The 18898-nt window shown below is 42.3% G+C and overlaps 1 protein-coding gene across 9 annotated transcripts in view; it reads left to right on the plus strand.

Moving 5' to 3' along the window:
* The window catches only part of STAG1 (STAG1 cohesin complex component), a 380157-nt gene that overhangs the window by 134506 nt on the left and 226753 nt on the right, over positions 1–18898 (plus strand). For 8 of the 9 annotated variants that reach the window (XM_073360216.1, XM_073360223.1, XM_073360219.1 and 5 more), the window contains one exon: positions 12995–13071. In XM_073360216.1, coding sequence (XP_073216317.1) covers positions 12995–13071 — 77 coding nt within the window. Of the gene's footprint in view, positions 1–12992; positions 13072–18898 lie in introns of those variants that run through there. The other variant, XM_073360225.1, reaches the window with a different exon arrangement.

Below are 18898 nucleotides of genomic sequence, written 5' to 3' on the forward strand. Positions count from 1 at the left end.
AAAAACAAAACAAAACAGACTTGTATTGTGCAAATACTGCCAAATGAAATACCAGATGTTACCAGTATTACCAGACACAGCCTTACGTGTATGAAATGCCCTGCAGACATTAAAAAATCCTCCATGAGTGGAAATAAAAGCCAAGAATAAGAAGTGAGGTAAATGGCACTGAAAGTGGTTGCAGTTGCAGCCCATGTTCTCAATCCAGAAGTCCAGCTGGTGAACTTGAATTGGGAACAGTGAACCACGGCCACAGGGAGCTGAGGGACTCCATGCCTGCAAACCCTCTAGGTAAACAAAACTTCCCGACCTGCCAGCGGGTTATTGTGATGGGCCAGGAGCCAAAGTTTGCCAACCCCTGAAATACAGGGTGGGCTTATGAAAGGGTCATACAGTTTTTACTATTTTTACCTATTCATCTTGGCAGAGGGGGGTCAGCTTATAAATGAACGGGCTAATGAACGAGTATATCCGGGTATGTTAAGAATAGAATGGTAACACAAACTTTCTAGCAAAAACAAAATGGGAAGGTGTGGTGGTGATTTGAAATTTAAAAAACACAAACGCTCTTCAGGAACCAGTGATAATGTTGCCTAGCTACCTCACAGAAACCTACAGTTCCTTTGTCTTCATTATTGAACGTTAGTTATCTCACTGTAAAATCCCCAACTTTTTGGCAGTGCAGACAGTCTCAGAGACTACATCCAAGCTGGCCCCTTCTGTCAGCTCGTGTGTGTTTCCCATCCAGGCTAGTAAATAGTCACGAGCTGCAAAAGAAGATTCTCTGACAATTGGAGACTGAGGGAGAGCCCTTAAAAGGAAATGGGGCAATGTGACCAGCCATTAAGAGCTTCTTTTCACTTTCACTCATTTGGGGATGACAGATGCAGTGAGGGATGGGGAGGATTTTGCAGTTTGTATTGCATGTGAAGGAAGTTGGGTGACTGATAGAGAGTGAGTGTTGGGGATGGAATAGAAAATGGTCCCATTTATTGACACTGCTACAGACCTGGCAGAAAGTTCTTCTCACACGCTGTTCCTTTCCCAAAGACTATATTACAGACAAGTTGTATTTTAATTTGGATAAGACACTAGAAAACTTTGAACTATGGTAAGAAGCAGGTGTTAGAACAAAAACAAAAAAACCCACACACCTTATATGAGACAAAAAAAATTTAATGATTGGGGAAAAAAATTTCAGTGCTCTATTTATTTCATGCACGTGCCCCTAAACAGAATGCCATAAATAGCATCCTAAAAAGAATACAAAGGAGAAGCTAGAGAACAAAGAGCATTCATTTCTGGAAAGGCATGTGAAAAATAAGAGGAGGCAGAGCGAGAAATCCAAAAGGAGTTCATTTTTGGAGTAATAACATAAGAATGGCTATACTGGGTCAAACAGATGGTCTATCTAGCCATTTATCTTCCTACAGTGGCTGCTGCCAGATGCTTCTGAGAGAATGATCAGAAAAGAGCAATTAGTGAGTGATCGATCACGTCATCCAGTCCCAGCAGTAAGAGGTTTAGGACACCCAGAGCACGGGGTTGCATCCCTGACCATCTTGGCTAATAGTCATTGGTGGAGCTATCTTCCATGAATTTATCTAATTCTTTTTTGAACCTAGTTATACTTTTGGCCTTCACAACACCTCCTGGCAATGAGTTCCACAGGTTGACTGTGCATTGTGTGAAGATGTTCTTCCTTATGCTTATTTTAAACCTGCTGCCTCTTAATTTCATTGGGTGATCCCTGATTCTTGTGTCATGTGAAGGAGTATATAACACTTCCTTATTCACTTTTCCCACACCATTCATGATTTTATAGACCTCTGTCATATCCCCTTGTGACAGGGTTGGGACTCACCCCCTCCTGTTGGTACTTCTGGTAATTAGCTCAGTCCATGTGGAACACCCTCCAATGGTAATGTCCCATCCAGCTCTCACCCTCTGTTGGCATCTGGACCTGCGTTGCTCCCTTCTTATGGCATCCTCTTCAGGACACTGCCCTCCAGCAGTACCCCCTAGTCCACACTCACCCCCTTACAGGGTGGGGCAGTTAACAGCAGTCTTTCCGCATTGCCCCAGCAGCCAACCACACACCCAAAGTCTAACTCCTTTTGTCAGGGGTTGGGTGCAGACCACTATGACCACTTCTAACAACCAGGTGTAAGTGCAAGGGGGAGGACCCAGGCCCGCCCTCTACTCTGGGTCATGACCCAGGGACCCTTTAGTGGCAATCTTCCTGCCTGCCCCCCTTCTCCCCCTGGGCTGTTTCCCCTTTGGCCCCTTTTCACCTGGCAGTTACCAGGCTGGAGTTCCCTTCTACTCCCCCCCTGCTCACCGAGTACTGCATTGTCTCTGGTGCTAGTTTCCTCACACAGGAGCCAGACTTTCACCCTCTGAAGGCCTGGGAGAGACTGCTTGCCTCTTGCCTGGGCAGCCTTTATATAGGGCCTAGCCTGGCCCTGATTGGCTCCCCGCAGGCCCTCCCTGATAGGCTGCCTGTCTGCGCAGCTGCTCTGGCCTGCTGTAGCCCAATCTGGCCTGGGAGTGGGGCACCGCCCCACCACACCCCCCTTAGTGCTTTTTTTCCCTAAGATGAACAGTCCCATTCTTTTTAATCTGTTTTCATATGGGAGCTATTCTATACCCCTTATCATTTTTGTTGCTCTTCTCTCTGCCTTTCCAATTCTAATATATTTTGTTGAGATGGGGCGACCAGAAATGCATGCAGTATTCAAGGTGTGGGCAAACCATGGTTTATATAGTTGCATTATGATATTTCTGTCTTATTGTCTATCCCTTTCCTAATGGTTCCGAATATTCTGTTGGCATTTTTGACTGCCTCTGCATGTTGAGTAGATGTTTTTGGAGAGCTATACACAATGATTCCAGGATCTCTTTCTTGAATAACAACAGCTAATTTAGACCCCATCATCTTGTATGTATAGTTGGGATTATGTTTTCCAATGTGCATTACTTTGCATTTATCAATATTGAATTTCTTCTGCCATTTCATTGCCCAGTCACCCCATGTTGTGAGACTCCTTTGTAACTCTTAACAGTCAGCTTTGCACTTAACTATCTTGAGTGATTTTTGTACTGTCTGGAAACTTTGCCACTTCACTATTTTACCCTTTTTTCTAGATCAGTTATGAATATGTTGAATAGTATTGGTCAAAATACAGAACCTGGGGGTGCGGGGCACCCTGCTATTTACCTCTCTCTGCTGTGAATACTGACCATTTATTCCTACCCTTTGTTTGCTATCTTTTAGCTGGTTACTGATCCGTGAGAGGACCTTCCCTCTTATCCCATGACCGATTACTTTGCTTAAGAGCCTTTGGTGAGGGACCTTGTCAAAGACTTTCTGAAAGTCCAAGTACATTACATCCACTGGATCACCCTTAACCACATGTTTGTTGACATCCTCAGGGAAAGATTTCCCTTTACAAAAGACATGTTGACTCTTCCCCAACATATCGTGGTTCACTATGTGTCTGATAACTCTGTTCTTTATTATTGTTTCAACCAGTTTGCCTGGTACTGAAGTAGAGGACTATCTTCCTGAATCTGAAGTAATAAGAAAAAATTGCTTTGACATTCTGTAATAATGGCATCTCTCTCAAATAAATCTTACATTGATTTATGAAACTGGCAACACTGTCTCTAGGGAGTGACTATAGTGAGCAAGAACTTGTTTTTGTCTTTACATGGTGGACTTGCACAAGGATTGCATACTACTGGTCTATGATGGAGGAACATACAGTTGGTAACCAGTAGGTATTCTGCCTATTGATCCATTGTTTGTACTTTTGTTGTCTCAAAAGCTGATGCTGAAGTCTTGGATGAGTACATTAACATTCAAAGCAAGGAATTATTTAAAAAAAACCTAAAATGTTTTGAACATTGATAAAGCAGGCTGGACGTGAAACAGAAGAAAATGGGCACTATTGAAGTCTTCGGCCATGTGGGAAATAAAGTCCTGCTAATTAACAGAGAAAAGTGTATTTGTATAAATAGTGCAAAGGGAGATCTTGCCAGCTGTGAAGAAATTCAGAAAGCAATACATATCAGACAGAATTATAATCATGATTGATTCTAGGTAGGTACTTCATAAACTGTTTGTTTTTTTTCTCTTTGTACTATACAAATATTTCCATTTGTGAAAACGAATAAAAAAGTTTTATAAAAAGTCGTTTTGTGACTGGATTTTGTTTAGGCGTCTTTAGATTATTACAGATTGAGTGATATAACTGTTATTAATAACTTTCATATAATCATTATGAGAACTGATTTGTTTTTAGATTGTGAGGGAGATTTGTAGCTGGAGTCAGGTGCCTGTCAGATCTTTGTGCCTTTGAAAAACTGCCTCTTTAAATCTCTGGGGCAGGGACTGTATTTTTGCATATTGTATAGTGCCAAATGAATTGTTGGCACTAAATAAAGAATTATTGTACTGTTTCATTACAAATAATCAAACCTTTACATTGTAACCTTCCAAAATAGTCTGCACTGATTTTAAGAGTTATTTTTCTGTAGTCTGAAAACTTATTTTGAGAAGGGTGCTGTCTATAAGCAATAATAATGATCATTGTTTCTTTCATGTCTTTGATGAAATGCGTTGAAAAGACTTGTAGTTTAAGGTAGTCACAAAACAGTGTAGCAGTGTTGAATTAAATTAAACACTATACTGCTTTGAAAAATCTTAGATTCTTCTAAGGCGGAGACCATTATGTCACCTAATATGACTACATTGTATTTTCACTAGTTATTCCTTTGTCAAGGCTATAACTTCTGGTTGAGTTAAAGTGTATTTCTAGAAAAACATCCAATCCTGATATAAAGACTTTAAGTGATGGAAAATGCGTCATATCTCTTGGTAAATTGTTCTAGTGGTTAATTACACTGCCTTAAAAAAAATCTTATTTCTAGCCACAATTTATGTAGCCTCAGCTTCCATGTAAGTTGTTCTGATGGCAGCTAAAGATCATCTGGCAGTCTGATATTTTTCTGTTAAGTACAGAAAATAAGAGATCAGTTCTGTTGTCTCTACTATTTCCGTCAGCCCCTCAGGTCAGGCCTCTCCTCTGTTTCTAAATAATCATTAATAGCTTTATTCTCAGATCCTCTCAAAGCATCTGTGTGATGGCATCCAGAATTCCCTTCTTTCTCCTAGTCTCTTCTCTCAGTCTTGCAGCACTTGGATCTCCATGCTGTTTACATTATGCCCCTTAAGACTCTGCTTCCACTTTATAGAGATGCAGCCTCTTCACTGGTCATATCTAATTATGCAAACCTGCATTGCATTTTGTTTCTCCGTGGAACTCCACTTCCAAACACCTTACTGCATCTTGGTAGCTCCACGAGTGTCTAGTTTCTGGCTCTCTAGTGACTGTTCCAGTTAATATGAACAGTTAGCAGTTTGTTTTAATTTTTTGCCAATAACTTAGAACACTACCCTAAAAAACTGGTAAGCTTGAGTACATGAAAGTTTCCCTCTGACGGTGTCCCAGAGTTTCTTCCAAGGTTTTATTCCTTTTTATGGGCTTCACTGCTCTGAAACTCTAAAAGGAGTATGAAGCTGACTGTGTATGCACAAGTCTGTCAGCTTGTTTCTGCTGCACATAGTAGGCCAGATTTTCATAAGTGTAAAGGCTACAACATCATGTTCACAAACCCCAATAACGGCACAAATATCTAGTTTAGCGTGTGCAATTTTGAAAGTCTGGCCTTTGATCAGGTTCTCTGGCAACCTCAACAAGATTTGACTGCATTTTATTCTCTTCCTTCTATTCCTCCCATTAATTAACTGGGCAATGATAGTTTTGTTCTCATTCCTTTCTAACCAAGAAATGGCATTTTTTCCTTTATTCTTTAAATCCAACTGAGATCACCACAAAATATCCTGTTTGCCACAAATTCCATATCTTTTGGATTGAAAACTGCATAACTGATGTATCTCAAAAAGTAATTGTTAATAGGTAATCCTCATCAAGTGAGGGTTTTTCTAGTGGGGTCAATAGGGATCTGTTCTTGGCCCAATGCTATTCAATATTTTTATGAATGCTTTAGAATTACATATAAACCCATTGCTAATAAATCTTGCAGATGGCACAAATATTGGTGGAGTGGTAAATGACATAGACAGGTTACTGATACAGAGCGTTATAGATTGCTTTGTGGTAACTGGGGTGAAGTTATACATTTTTAATACTGGCAAAGGCAAAAATTCATAAATATAGGAATAAAGAACATAGGCCAAATTTCCAGAACAGGGGACTGTATTCTGGAAACAGTGATTGATGAATCCGATGAAGTGAGCTGTAGCTCACGAAAGCTTATGCTCAAATAAATTTGTTTGTTTCTAAGGTGCCACAAGTACTCCTTTTCTTTTTGCGAATATAGACTAACATGGCTGCTACTCTGAAACCAGTGATTGAATAGGAGTTAGAGGTCATGATATATAGCTTATGGTCCGGTGGTTCCCATTACAATTCTGCTGAGGGCAGGAGTAAAAAGGTGGTATTACCTCTGCGTGTACCATTATTGGAATACTGAGTTCAGTTCTGGTGTCCACACCTAAAAAATTATGTTGAAATGTTGATAAGCATTCAGAAAAGAGTTACATTAATGATTTGAGGTTTGGAGAACTTGCCTTACAGTGACAGACTTAAGAAGTTCAATCTGTTAGTTATAAAGAGGATGGTGATCGGTTGTACTCCATGTCTGCTGAAGATAGGAGAAGTAATGGGCTTAATCTTCACCAAGGGAGATTTAGGTAAAATGTTGGGGAAAACTTTCTAATTATAAGGGTAGTTAAGCTCTGGAAAAGGCTTTCAAGGGAGGTTGTGGAATCCCCATCATTGGAGGATTTTAAGAACAGGCTAGACATATACTTATGTCGAGGTCAGGGATGGTCAAGGTTTACTTCTTCCTGCCTCAGCACTGGGGGCTGGACTTGATGACTTCTCAAGGTCCCTTCCAACCCAATATTTCTATAATTCTGAATTAAAACATTGTTTGCTTGCACCCAACTTACAAGTGATCCAGATTGTTCCGTGTCAGTGACTTGTCCTCTTCAATATTTATTACTCCCCCAGTTTTTGTGTCATCTGCATACTTTATCTGCGATGATCTTATATTTTTTCCAGGTCATAGAATCATAGAATATCAGGGTTGGAAGGGACCTCAGGAGGTCATCTAGTCCAACCCCCTGCTCAAAGCAGGACCAATCCCCAACTAAATCATCCCAGCCAGGGCTTTGTCAAGCCTGACCTTAAAAATATCTAAGGAAGGAGCTTCCACCACCTCCCTAGGTAACACATTCCAGTGCTTCACCACCCTCCTAGTGAAAAAGTTTTTCCTAATATCCAACCTAAATCTCCCCCACTGCAACTTGAGACCATTACTCCTTGTTGTGTCATCAGCTACCACTGAGAACAGTCTAGATCCATCCTCTTTGGAACCCCTTTCAGGTAGTTGAAAACAACTATTAAATCCCCCCTCATTCTTCTCTTCCGCAGACTAAACAATCCCAGTTCCCTCAGCCTCTCCTCATAAGTCATGTGTTCCAGTCCCCTGATCATTTTTGTTGCCCTCCGCTGGACATTTTCCAATTTTTCCACATCCTTCCTGTAGTGTGGGGCCCAAAACTGGCCACAGTACTCCAGATGAGGCCTCACCAATGTTGAATAGATGGGAACGATCACGTCCCTTGATCTGCTGGCAGTGCCCCTACGTGTACATCCCCAAATGCCATTGGCCTTCTTGGCAACAAGGGCACACTGTTGACTCATATCCAGCTTCTCGTCCACTGTAACCCCTAGGTCCTTTTTTGCGGAACTGCTGCCGAGCCATATGGTCCCTAGTCTGTAGCGGTGCATGGGGTTCTTCCGTCCTAAGTGCAGGACTCTGCACTTGTCCTTGTTGAACCTCATCAGATTTCTTTTGGCCCAATCCTCTAATTTGTCTAGGTCCCACTGTATCCTATCCCTACCCTCCAGCGTATCTACCTCTCCTCCCAGTTTAGTGTCATCTGCAAACTTGCTGAGGGTGCAATCCACACCATCCTCCAGATCATTTATAAAGATATTGAACAAAACCGGCCCCAGGACCAACCCTTGGGGCACTCCACTTGACACTGGCTGCCAACTAGACATGGAACCATTGATCACTACCTGTTGAGCCCGACAGTCTAGCCAACTTTCTCTCCACCTTATAGTCCATTCATCCAGCCCATACTTCTTTAACTTGCTGACAAGAATATTGTGGGAGACAGTGTCAAAAACTTTGCTAAAGTCAAGGAACAACACGTCCACCACTTTCTCCTCATCCACAGAACCAGTTATCTCGTCATAGAAGGCAATTAGATTAGTCAGGCATGACTTTCCATTGGTGAATCCATGCTGACTGTTCCTGATCACTTTCCTCTCCTCTAAGTGCTTCAGAATTGATTCCTTGAGGACCTGCTCCATGATTTTTCCAGGGACTGAGGTGAGGCTGACTGGCCTGTTGTTCCCAGGATCCTCCTTCTTCCCTTTTTTAAAGATGGGCACTACATTAGCCTTTTTCCAGTCGTCCGGGACTTCCCCCGATCACCATGAGTTTTCAAAAATAATGGCCAATGGCTCTGCAATCATATCCGCCAGCTCCTTCAGCACTCTCGGATGCAGCGCGTCCGGCCCCATGGACTTGTGCTCGTCCAGCTTTTCTAAATAGTCCTGAACCACTTCTTTCTCCACAGAGGGCTGGCCACCTCCTCCCCATGCTGTGCTGCCCAGTGCAGTAGTCTGGGAGCTGACCTTGTTCGTGAAGACAGAGGCAAAAAAAGCATTGAGTACATTAGCTTTTTCCACATCCTCTGTCACTAGGTTGCTTCCCTCATTCAGTAAGGGGCCCACACTTTCCTTGACTTTCTTCTTATTGCCAACATACTTGAAGAAACCCTTCTTGTTACTCTTAACATCTCTTACTAGCTGCAACTCCAAGTGTGATTTGGCCTTCCTGATTTTACTCCTGCATCCCTGAGCAATATCTTTATACTCTTCCCTGGTCATTTGTCCAATCTTCCACTTCTTGTAAGCTTCTTTTTTGTGTTCAAGATCAGCAAGGATTTCACTATTAAGCCAAGCTGGTCGCCTGCCATATTTACTATTCTTTCTACACATTGGGATGGTTTGTCCCTGTAACCTCAATAAAGATTCTTTAAAATACAGCCAGCTCTCCTGGACTCCTTTCCCCCTCAAGTTATTCTCCCAGGGGATCATTAATAAATATGTTAAATTAGCATAGAACAAAGAACTTGTCCCTGTGGGACCCCACTAGAAACACATTTAATATGTGCTATGTTAATTTTATATCATTCTAGTTTTTTAATGAAAATGTTATATGGATATCAAGTCAAGCAGTAAGCTGCTCTTTGCTTCATTGATTGTGTCATTGACTCTGTCTGCTTGAAGCTTAATAGTTGAGACACTGTACTGTTGCTGGATGACTTTTGTACAACAGTTACTTCACAAAGCAGATCCCTTGTTGCTCTGATGGCTCAAAATGACGTTACCACCATGCACACCATCTTTGTGAGGTACAGCTGCAAAGTTTCTGATTGAACTAAACCACTGAAGCAAGTATCTACGAAGCATGACTGCTTTGAACAAAGTTTGTAAATGAGGCAGTGCCTTATTCCTATATAGTCTTGGTGCAGCTGCACTTAATGAATCAGAGATATCAGTGCTTGGAAGTCTTCAAAGCGGGTACATTGTGCCCTGAATTATCCCTCAGTTCTTTATAATGACATTTTTTCAAGAGGCTCATTGCCCTCAGAGCCCATCCTGAGCCAGAGGTGTTGAAATGAATGAGCAGAAAGAAATGGAAGTGTTTGTAGAGACTGCATATGGGGACATGGTGGAGCAGGACCACCTCAGAACTGACTCCCCTGGTTTTCTTTTTGAGAAAGGTTGTCTCATGATGGAAAGGCACCAAGGAGGCTTGCAGGGGCACATCCCCTTAGATGAGGCCTACCTTCTCACTGAGATAGAGGAAGCTGATAATTCTTCGCACAGTGAGAAGTTTGCTCCAGGAGATGGGATTACAGTTGGGACACAAAAGCTAGGCTGTGTTGATGGGCAGTTTGATCATCAGGAATATAAACAGCTACATGTATAGTGATTGTAAAGTAACTTTCACTTGCTTGCCTGCCAGATGTAAAGATAGCAGATATCAAGGGGAGGAGAGGGTGATGAATTGGTATGTCTGGCAATGGAAAAGGGCCTTGATATAATTGGCATTACAGCAATGTGGTGGAATGACAAAAATCATTTTGGGACACTGGCAGTATGTGGGAAAGACAGACTAGGCTAAAGAGGTGGAGGAAGGTCATTGATAGGATTCCATAGAACATAGTGTGATATAATTCTGAGTGGAGTGAATCACATAGTTGAATCTGTGTGGATACAAATTCCAAACTGTAAAAATACAAATATTCTTGGCAATAGGGTTATACTTTCAGCCTCTAGCTCAAGAAATGGATATTGAGGGTATGTCTGCACTGCAGCTGGGAGGTGTGATTCCCAGCATGGGTAGACAGATTTGCATTCGCTCAGCTTGAGCACTAAAAAATAGCTGGGTGGATGTTGTGGCACAAGCAACAGCTTGGGCTAGCTGCCTAAGCCTGCCTAACCCCCTGGGTCTGAGCTTGGGTGCTAGCCTCAGTTGCCTCGCAGGACACAACATCCACATTGCTATTTTTAGCACATTAGCTCAGCTCGAGGTAGTGTGTGTGTCTCTACCTGTGCTGGGAATCACACCTGCCAACTGCATTATAGCATACCCTGAGTTCACAATATAGTAAGAGAGATAAGAGGTACCAAAGTCTAACAAAATGTTAGTACTTAGGGACTGCAACTGTTTGCATATGGATTGTTTAGAGAAACAATTTTTCAATGCTTTCAGCAAGTGTTTCTTGGAACAGCTCGTTCTAGAGTGCACACAAAGAGAAGCTATTCTTGACTTGGACTTAAATAACATGCAGGAGTTGGTTCAAAAGTAACAGTAACTGAACCATTAAGTAATAGTGACCACAATTTAATTATGTTCAACGTCCCATTGGGGAGGAAAGATAGCTAAAACTAAAAGTGATGCTGAACTTTGAAAAGGGAAAGTTCAGTAAAACGAGGGAGGCAAAGTAAAAAGCAAGGAAAGTAAAATCCTTAGATATGGCCTGGATGCTACTTTAATATTACAATAATAGAGTCTCAGAATGCATAAATAGTTCTGAACAAAAAGGGAAACAGGAGGGTAAGAGTAACCCACCATGACTAAATAGCAAGGTTTAAGAGGTTATTTGAATTGCCTGGAGTTTCTTCAAACTTTGGAAAATTAACCCTAGTGAAGCCAGTAATAGGAGCATGATTTACAGTAGGAGAAAATTTAGGAGGGTTAAAATGGATTTCAAAGAGGAAATAGCTAAAAATATAAAAACAAAGCACAAGAAATTATTTGTGTATCACAAGTAAGAAAGTTAAAATAGAAGAATTAAAATATAAAAAATGATTTAACATTGATATTACATTTCTTCAAATTATTAGAAGTATCTCAAGGTAGCATTTTGGGATTCTTGTTTAGTGTTCATTCATGAGAGTTTTAATAATTTCTTAAATGAAAGGAAATTACTGGACTAAAAAACTGTATTAAGATTGAGTGCATATCGGTAATCTCAGGATATAAAATATTACAGGGATGTTGTGATTATTTCAGAAACAAGTAGTACAAATCCAGGAAAGCTAGAGTTAATTTGAAACTGTATTTCCATATTTTGGGTTTCCTGTGTTTGTAATTCTTGTTCTGGGGATAATGTCAACATCCCTGCAACATTTTATACCCTTAAATTATGGATATGTGCTCTCAACCTTAAGTCTAAACAGATTTTTGTCTGGGACTATAATAGCATTTTTCCCCTAGAAGCTAGGCGTCTATCTCTTTATTTGAATTTTGTGGATGTAAAGGTGAGGACTTTGCAGATCTGGTGGAACTTTTTGCAAAAGTAAGGGTGCTGTTCCTAATGTAATTAACTAATTTGGAATGTGGGTATGATGTGTATAGAATGTGGGCAGGATATGTGGCTCCATAAATATTCCTGTATAGCTTGTTTATATTTTTCTTCATTTCTTCTGTTAAAATGTTTTCATGCAGTGAATGCAAAGCACAGAAAGGCTGCTGAGTTCCAATCCAGAGTGCACTCCACTTTACTGGAGTGCACTCAGTCAGTTGCACTAAATTGATGTAAAATTATTTGAGTCACATATATTGATTTTATTTTTCATCAACAAGTTTAATGTATAAGTATTACATCATGCTTGTTTTAATCGTAGTTTTGTTTAGTTCTGACAAGTAATCTTGATGATCAAAATGATAATGGACACTGAATCAGAAAGATAATATTCATTTGGTTTTACCATAAAACTTAAAATGATTTACTCTGAAAACTAATTGAAAAAAGGCATGTGGAGTTCCTTATATATTTATTTTTTCAATGACTTCCATATCAAATATATTAGTTGTACAAATCAAAAGATGGAGGATATTCTAGCTACCAGTGAGATAGTGTTTCACAGAACAACTGGTGTATAAGCAATTCTTGAAAAATGTTTTGGAATTGTTAACCTCTATATGAACAACCACAAGCAAGCATATTATGGGATATTAGTTAACTTCTCATTGAAGGAATAACACCGCTAACTTTACAAAATGCCACCAGTAATGGCTCAGGGGGAGGGCACTCTGGAGTCTTACAACTGTCCGGGATTCTCCCTCTCTTGACGTCAGGTTCTATCATGTCCTGTTAAGAGTATTCCTGCTAACATTACTGCTAGATAAGCTTTCAAACCAATTTCAAATTGCATAGCAGTGGAAAAATTTTAAAATGGACTGACATTATGAATGATGTATAGAAGTAAAGTGGACTAATTGTAATTGTTCATTCATTACATCACAGGTACTGTAAGAATTGAAATGTTCAGGAACATGCAAAATGCAGAAATCATCAGGAAAATGACTGAGGAATTTGATGAGGTATAGTATATAAATATTTACACTGAAGAGTTTTTGAAAACTGGAAATATAAGAGTGCAATATATTTTCCTTCAAAACTGCATAATTTTGTTTGATGGGCACTGAGGCTTTTCAGAAATCACTGGGCTTTATTGTAATGGATAAGCAATATCTCAGTAGAAGAAACTGTACTGACTGAGGGGCTTGTCTACACCAAGCAGCTTTTAGCAACAAGGCTGTGTCGACACAGCCTTGTCGCTAAAAATCAGTTTGTGTACACTCTCTTTTTCGGTACTTTGAGAGTAGAGATACAGATGAAGTGACAATTTAAACAAGTACATAAGAAGTTAGAAGGTTGCATTGTATGGAAAAAGTATAAGCAGAGTCTAGCAGAGGAATAGAACGAAAATACTAAAAATACGTAAATGGTAGTTTCTAGAAACATCAATCAGAGACACAAAAGGACACTTAAAAAAACAATTATCCCACACCACTGAAGTCAGTGGTACTTCTGCAATGGTAGTAGGATCAGGCACTGCTGGTTAAAGGATAGTTACAGCAAGGGGTCACAAAAGGAAAGGATCTTGCCTAAGAAATCTGAAGTTATTTTTGCATCGTGGAGTTCTGCATGGAGTTTGGTGTTATATATATATATAAAAAACCCTTCTGCCTTGAATTGTTTGACTGTTCAGAGAGTGTGGGGTGGGGAATCAAATGGCTAGTGACAGCTGATAGATATCCAGTCAGAGTTCTTGAAACTCAGAAGGAGGAGAATCAGTGTTGGAGAAGGGAAGCTAAAGAGTGTAGGAGGAGGACTGGCAGGGAATGAAGAGGCAGGGCTTTTCAAATGCATTCTATATATGCTGTGGACACTTAAGGGAAGTGGGATAATAGATCCTTTATATGGGTCAGATAGTAGCAGCCTTTAATCTTTGCCTCAGTAAGTATCCAGTAACTCAGTTATTTCCAGATCACTCTTTTCTTTGTCCATCATCCTTCCCCTTTCTCTTCCAAACATGACTTGACATGAAATGGTTTCTCATAATCAGGAGGTAAGGTGGGTGAAGTAATATCTTTTATTGGACCAACTTACACAGAGTTCTTCTTCATAAACATAGCATTCTGAGGCTTTTAACATGTATCATACGCCAACAAAATGCACATGGTAATATGCAGCACAAATGAAATAAGCCTTGTAGGATGACAGACCCAAAGTGCATGAGATCAAATGGAATCTTAGAAGTTAGGAATACAATAGTCTTATCAGATGACCAAAAGTTGCAAGCAGTGAAGTTTCCACCACTTCTTTTGGGAGACTACTCCACAGTGTAATTCCTTTCACTCTGAGGAGGTATTTCCTGATATTCAACTTACATTTTGTTTCTCTAAATATAGCATCAGTACAGGATGTTTAGTCATGGGACTCATACTTCCAATGTGAGACAGAATCCTTTAGCTGAAGAGTTTTGTGGATTCCTTGTTTGACTCTTTGAGGTACAAAAGTGCTAGATAGTGTGCAAGGCCATTCTGGCTAACAATACGTACTTCCACTATTTCTGTCTTGAGAAACATGAGAGTTTCTTGATCTCATGCAGTGAAGGAAGTCCCCAAAGTAACTATAGTTTGACACCACGGACTGCTGCTTTGGCTCTCTCCTGATCATGCAGCCATAGCTTTCTTGCTTTTAGACATGCCTTTTCACTTAGATCCATAATAATGTAATTATTTTTGTTGGCCTGTGATGCTTACTCAGCACTCTGGGTCTGTTGATCCTGAGAGTAAAGGCCTGTTCAGCCCTGTGACTCATCTGCAGCTTGTCTTGCAGCAGCCACTTCATTTCTCCCGTTGGAGCATTTCCATGTTTTATTAGTTGTTTCATGGTATTCAGAGGCTTATTTTTCCATGCCAGAACTTTGCCATTTGTTTGACCCTTCTTACATGTTTTTCAGCATTTTGGCATATTTTGTCAGAGGTTCAGTGAATGTTGTTGTTTTGCTTCACCACAGACTTGCAGTGCTACTTACTTTCTGCTGGTTGTTTTGGAGCCCTCTCTTGGTCTTTTGCTGTCTTCTTCCTCAGTGCTCCAATGTGTGTTTCTCTCAATGCTTTCTACTTTTTAGGATTTTATCTGCTGTCTCAGTCCCTGTGGAGGAAGGAAAGTAGCTCAGCAGTTCATGAGGTGGAAAGATTTCAGTCAAGGACGATGTGCTTGCAGGTGCCACCTAGAGCTATCATGTTTCATAGGGAAGACTCAAATCCCTCCTGGAGGAATTACAAAGAGGCTCTCAAAGTCTGGTTCTTCTTTGAATGATGGTACCTATTGTATTCCACTGAGGGCTACGCATGCATACCATGCACCCAGAGTCAGAGAATTTGGAAGTACTGTCTGTTGGTCAGTACATGTGCCCTGGCTCACCTCATGTTTCCATCTGAGGGGGTAAAGGGTGGGGTGGACCCTTTGTCTCTCCAGTACCTTCTTATCACCACATGGTCCAGTCAGAACTTTCAGTGTCCTCATCTCTGACACACTTCTAAAAAAGGATATTTGTAAATAGTTTTTAGATATTTTTATAGCAGTTTTACCACTTTTATATTCTTCTTAGTTTAAGAATTTATAGTTTTAGCAATTGCTTTAGATAGACTTTAGGGTTTTCACTCTCTTGCCCTTCCCCCCCGTTCCCCATATGGGTACTGGAGTATGGCCAGAACTCCAGGCTTCAAACTCTGTGCCTCCTGCCCACAATCCTTCTCAGTCAGTGACAACAGCCAATGCTGCCTCTACTGCCTGGGAGAAACTCACATTGCAGCCAGCTGCAGTGTTTGCCACTCCTTCCCCAGCCACACCCGAGAAGGCCAGGCACTTCACCTCTGGAAGCATCTCATGGCGCTTGCCATGTGACTGCACTTAGACCCAGGCCGGGAACCTCCTCTGTACATCGGTCTGATTCAGGGAGGTGTGCGCCTCCCACTACTACGTCCAACTCTGATGCTGGCGGAACCAATCCCACAGATCCCATGGCAGGGCCTATTCGGGAGATGATGAAGCACTCCCATAAGCATAGGACATAACCTTCCTCCAAATCCAAGATGGACACTCCCTTCACCAGCTTGGCCCAAGGAGACAGAGTTCGTTCCAAGTCCCACAGGCATGAGAAAAAGATCCCATAAACAATGGGATCCAGAGAGATCTGGAGCCACAGCTGCACCTCAAGATGTCTTTGCCTTGCTGGATCCGGAGTCTCCCCCTCCATCAGGTCCCTCCACTTCCAAAGAGATCATATCCCCACCATGGGATATGCATGTGACACTGGGTCCCTCACCCTTTGCTCCTATGCTCTACACTCTCCCATTGGCTCTGATAGTACTGTCATTGGAATCAGAGTCTGCCTTTTCCTCTTCTGATGAGTCAGAACTGGGGGAAGAACCACCCTTACCATACTACTCCTGTGCATGATCACGGAGACCAGCATGTCCATGCAACAACTGCTTCCTCATCTATTCCAAAGCCACTGGTATCCCATCCTATGGGGACCCCCACAATCTCAGGCGGATCCAGCCTGTTGGTCATATTGAGTACCATCACCTGCTTTCCCCCTTGAATGGTCATTCCAGCAGGGACATGGATGTTATGGTGGAAGACGAACTTTCTAGCCCAGTCCCAGCGGTTCCACCGGAACTAGCAAGATTCCCTTCTTTTTAATCAAATGGAGCAGTTGCTATATCATCCCCTCCCCACCTGATGACTTCAGACAATTCCAGGAGCTTCTGCAGAGAGTTGCAGGGTGCTCTTGGTCAGTGGCGAACATCAACACTGCTTCTATTGCTTCGGAGAAGCCCACATTGCATCCAGGGGCAGTATCTGCCAGTCCTTCCCTAGCCATACCTGAGAGGGCTGAGCTGTTCTCCGGAAGCACATTATGGAAGTCACCATGAGGCCTCCCTCAAACCCAAGCTGGCCAGGGGATCCCCCCTGTACATCGGCCTGAAACAGCCAGGAGCACGCCTCCTGCTACTGAATCTGGATCTGGTACCAGCGGACTATGGACCCCACGCCAGGACCTAGTTGGGAGGTGAGGAAGCATGCCCATAAACGTGGCTTTAAATCGTCCTTGAAACTGAAGAAAGGGGATGCTCCTTCCATGAGTTCGAGTCATGGAGAGGGAACGCGCTCTAAAGCACATAAACACAAGACGAAGTCTCACAAGCAATGGGATCCAGCGATCCCGCATACCAGACTGCAGGTACTGTAGACATCAGCATCCCATAAAGTGCGGAACCCATCCACTCTGGGGAAGTCCACTGTTCCACCATTGGTGCTGTGTAAGGAGAGGGCACCCTTAACACCAGGGAGATCAGGAAAAGCACTTGAATACCAAGACATCTTCAAAGAACCAAGATCGCTACGCTTGCTGGGAACCTGCACCTCTTGGGAGACTATTTCTCCCACTCATGACGTCACCATTACGAGACCCCTTACCTCCTGTTCCGATGGTTTCCACACCTCTGATGGAACCGGAGTCCGCTTTTTCATCCTTGGAAAAGTCAGACAATGGGCAAGGACCATCCATCCCCTACCACCAGTACAGGTACTCCAGAAGACCATCTACATCGTGTCAATATCTTCCATATCCACCACGGGGCCCGCCACAACATCCTCCAGATCCAGCATACTGGCCCTGTGGGGGGCCCTAGTCCCAATACTCCCCCTCACCCCCCAAACACGTCCGGTCCCCAAGGGAAATTTCACCTGCCTCCCCATTAAGGGAGCCTTCGAATAGATGATCAGAGCCGATGCTGGAAGAGGAGCCTCTTAGCACAGTTCCAACGGTGCCACGGAACTGGAGAGATTTTCTTCTTCCTCACCAGATGAGGCAGTAACCTCAGCGTCCCCTTTGCCTCCAGATGACTTCAGAAAATTCCAGGACTTCCTCTGTAGAGTGGCAGGGGAGCTTCATATCCCCATAGAGGAAATCCAGGTTACACAACATAAACACCTGGATACCATTCATTCATCTGCAGCAGCTTCAGCTGCTTTGCCAATCAATGATGCCATCCTCAAGCCAGCTAGGACAGTATGGCATACATTGGCCACAGGCACGCCTATCCCCAAAGCGGGGTTCCAGCTAAGGGGTCTGAGTGCCCCCCCAATTCAGTTGTAGTCCAGCAACACCCACTTTGCACACCATGCAACAAGAGGGCAAGAAGTTGGACCTTTCAGGCTGCAAGGTCTCTTCCTTGGCCAGCCTTCAATTCAGGATTTCAAAACCATTAGGCTTTACTAGCTAAATATGATTTCCTGAATTATAGCGAACTGGAGTAATTTACTGGAAAACTTCCACAGCAAGACCGAGCTCACTTCCAGGTGATCACGGAGGAAGGAAAACTGGTGGCAAGAACAACACTTCAGTCAACGGTGGACATGGTGGATACATTTTCCAGGTCTATGGCTTTGGGCATAGCCATGTGGAGGGAGTCATTGCTCCACTCCCTTGGTTTCCCTAGGGAGGTACAGAACACCATCAAAGATCTCCATTTTGATGAATTTTATCTTTTTAATCAGAAAATGGATGATTCACTTCAGACCCTCAAGGATTCCAGAGTTACCCTACATTTGCTGGATATTTATACACCTGCCCTGAAGAATAGGTTCCGCTGCCCACACAATGCTACAAGTCCTCCCAGTTTTTCCATCAGAGACCTTGTGAGCTTCCACAGAAGCAGTAGAAGACAGAGATCCTGACCCCAGGACCACCTTCACAGCCTTCCTCCATACAGGTGCAACCCCTAGCTAAAAGATATTTCTGGAATATTCTCAAAAGCCAGCAACCATGCCTACCACCATGCGACC

The sequence above is a fragment of the Lepidochelys kempii genome, chromosome 9 (genome assembly GCF_965140265.1).
Source record: "Lepidochelys kempii isolate rLepKem1 chromosome 9, rLepKem1.hap2, whole genome shotgun sequence".
Taxonomy (NCBI): domain Eukaryota; kingdom Metazoa; phylum Chordata; order Testudines; family Cheloniidae; genus Lepidochelys; species Lepidochelys kempii.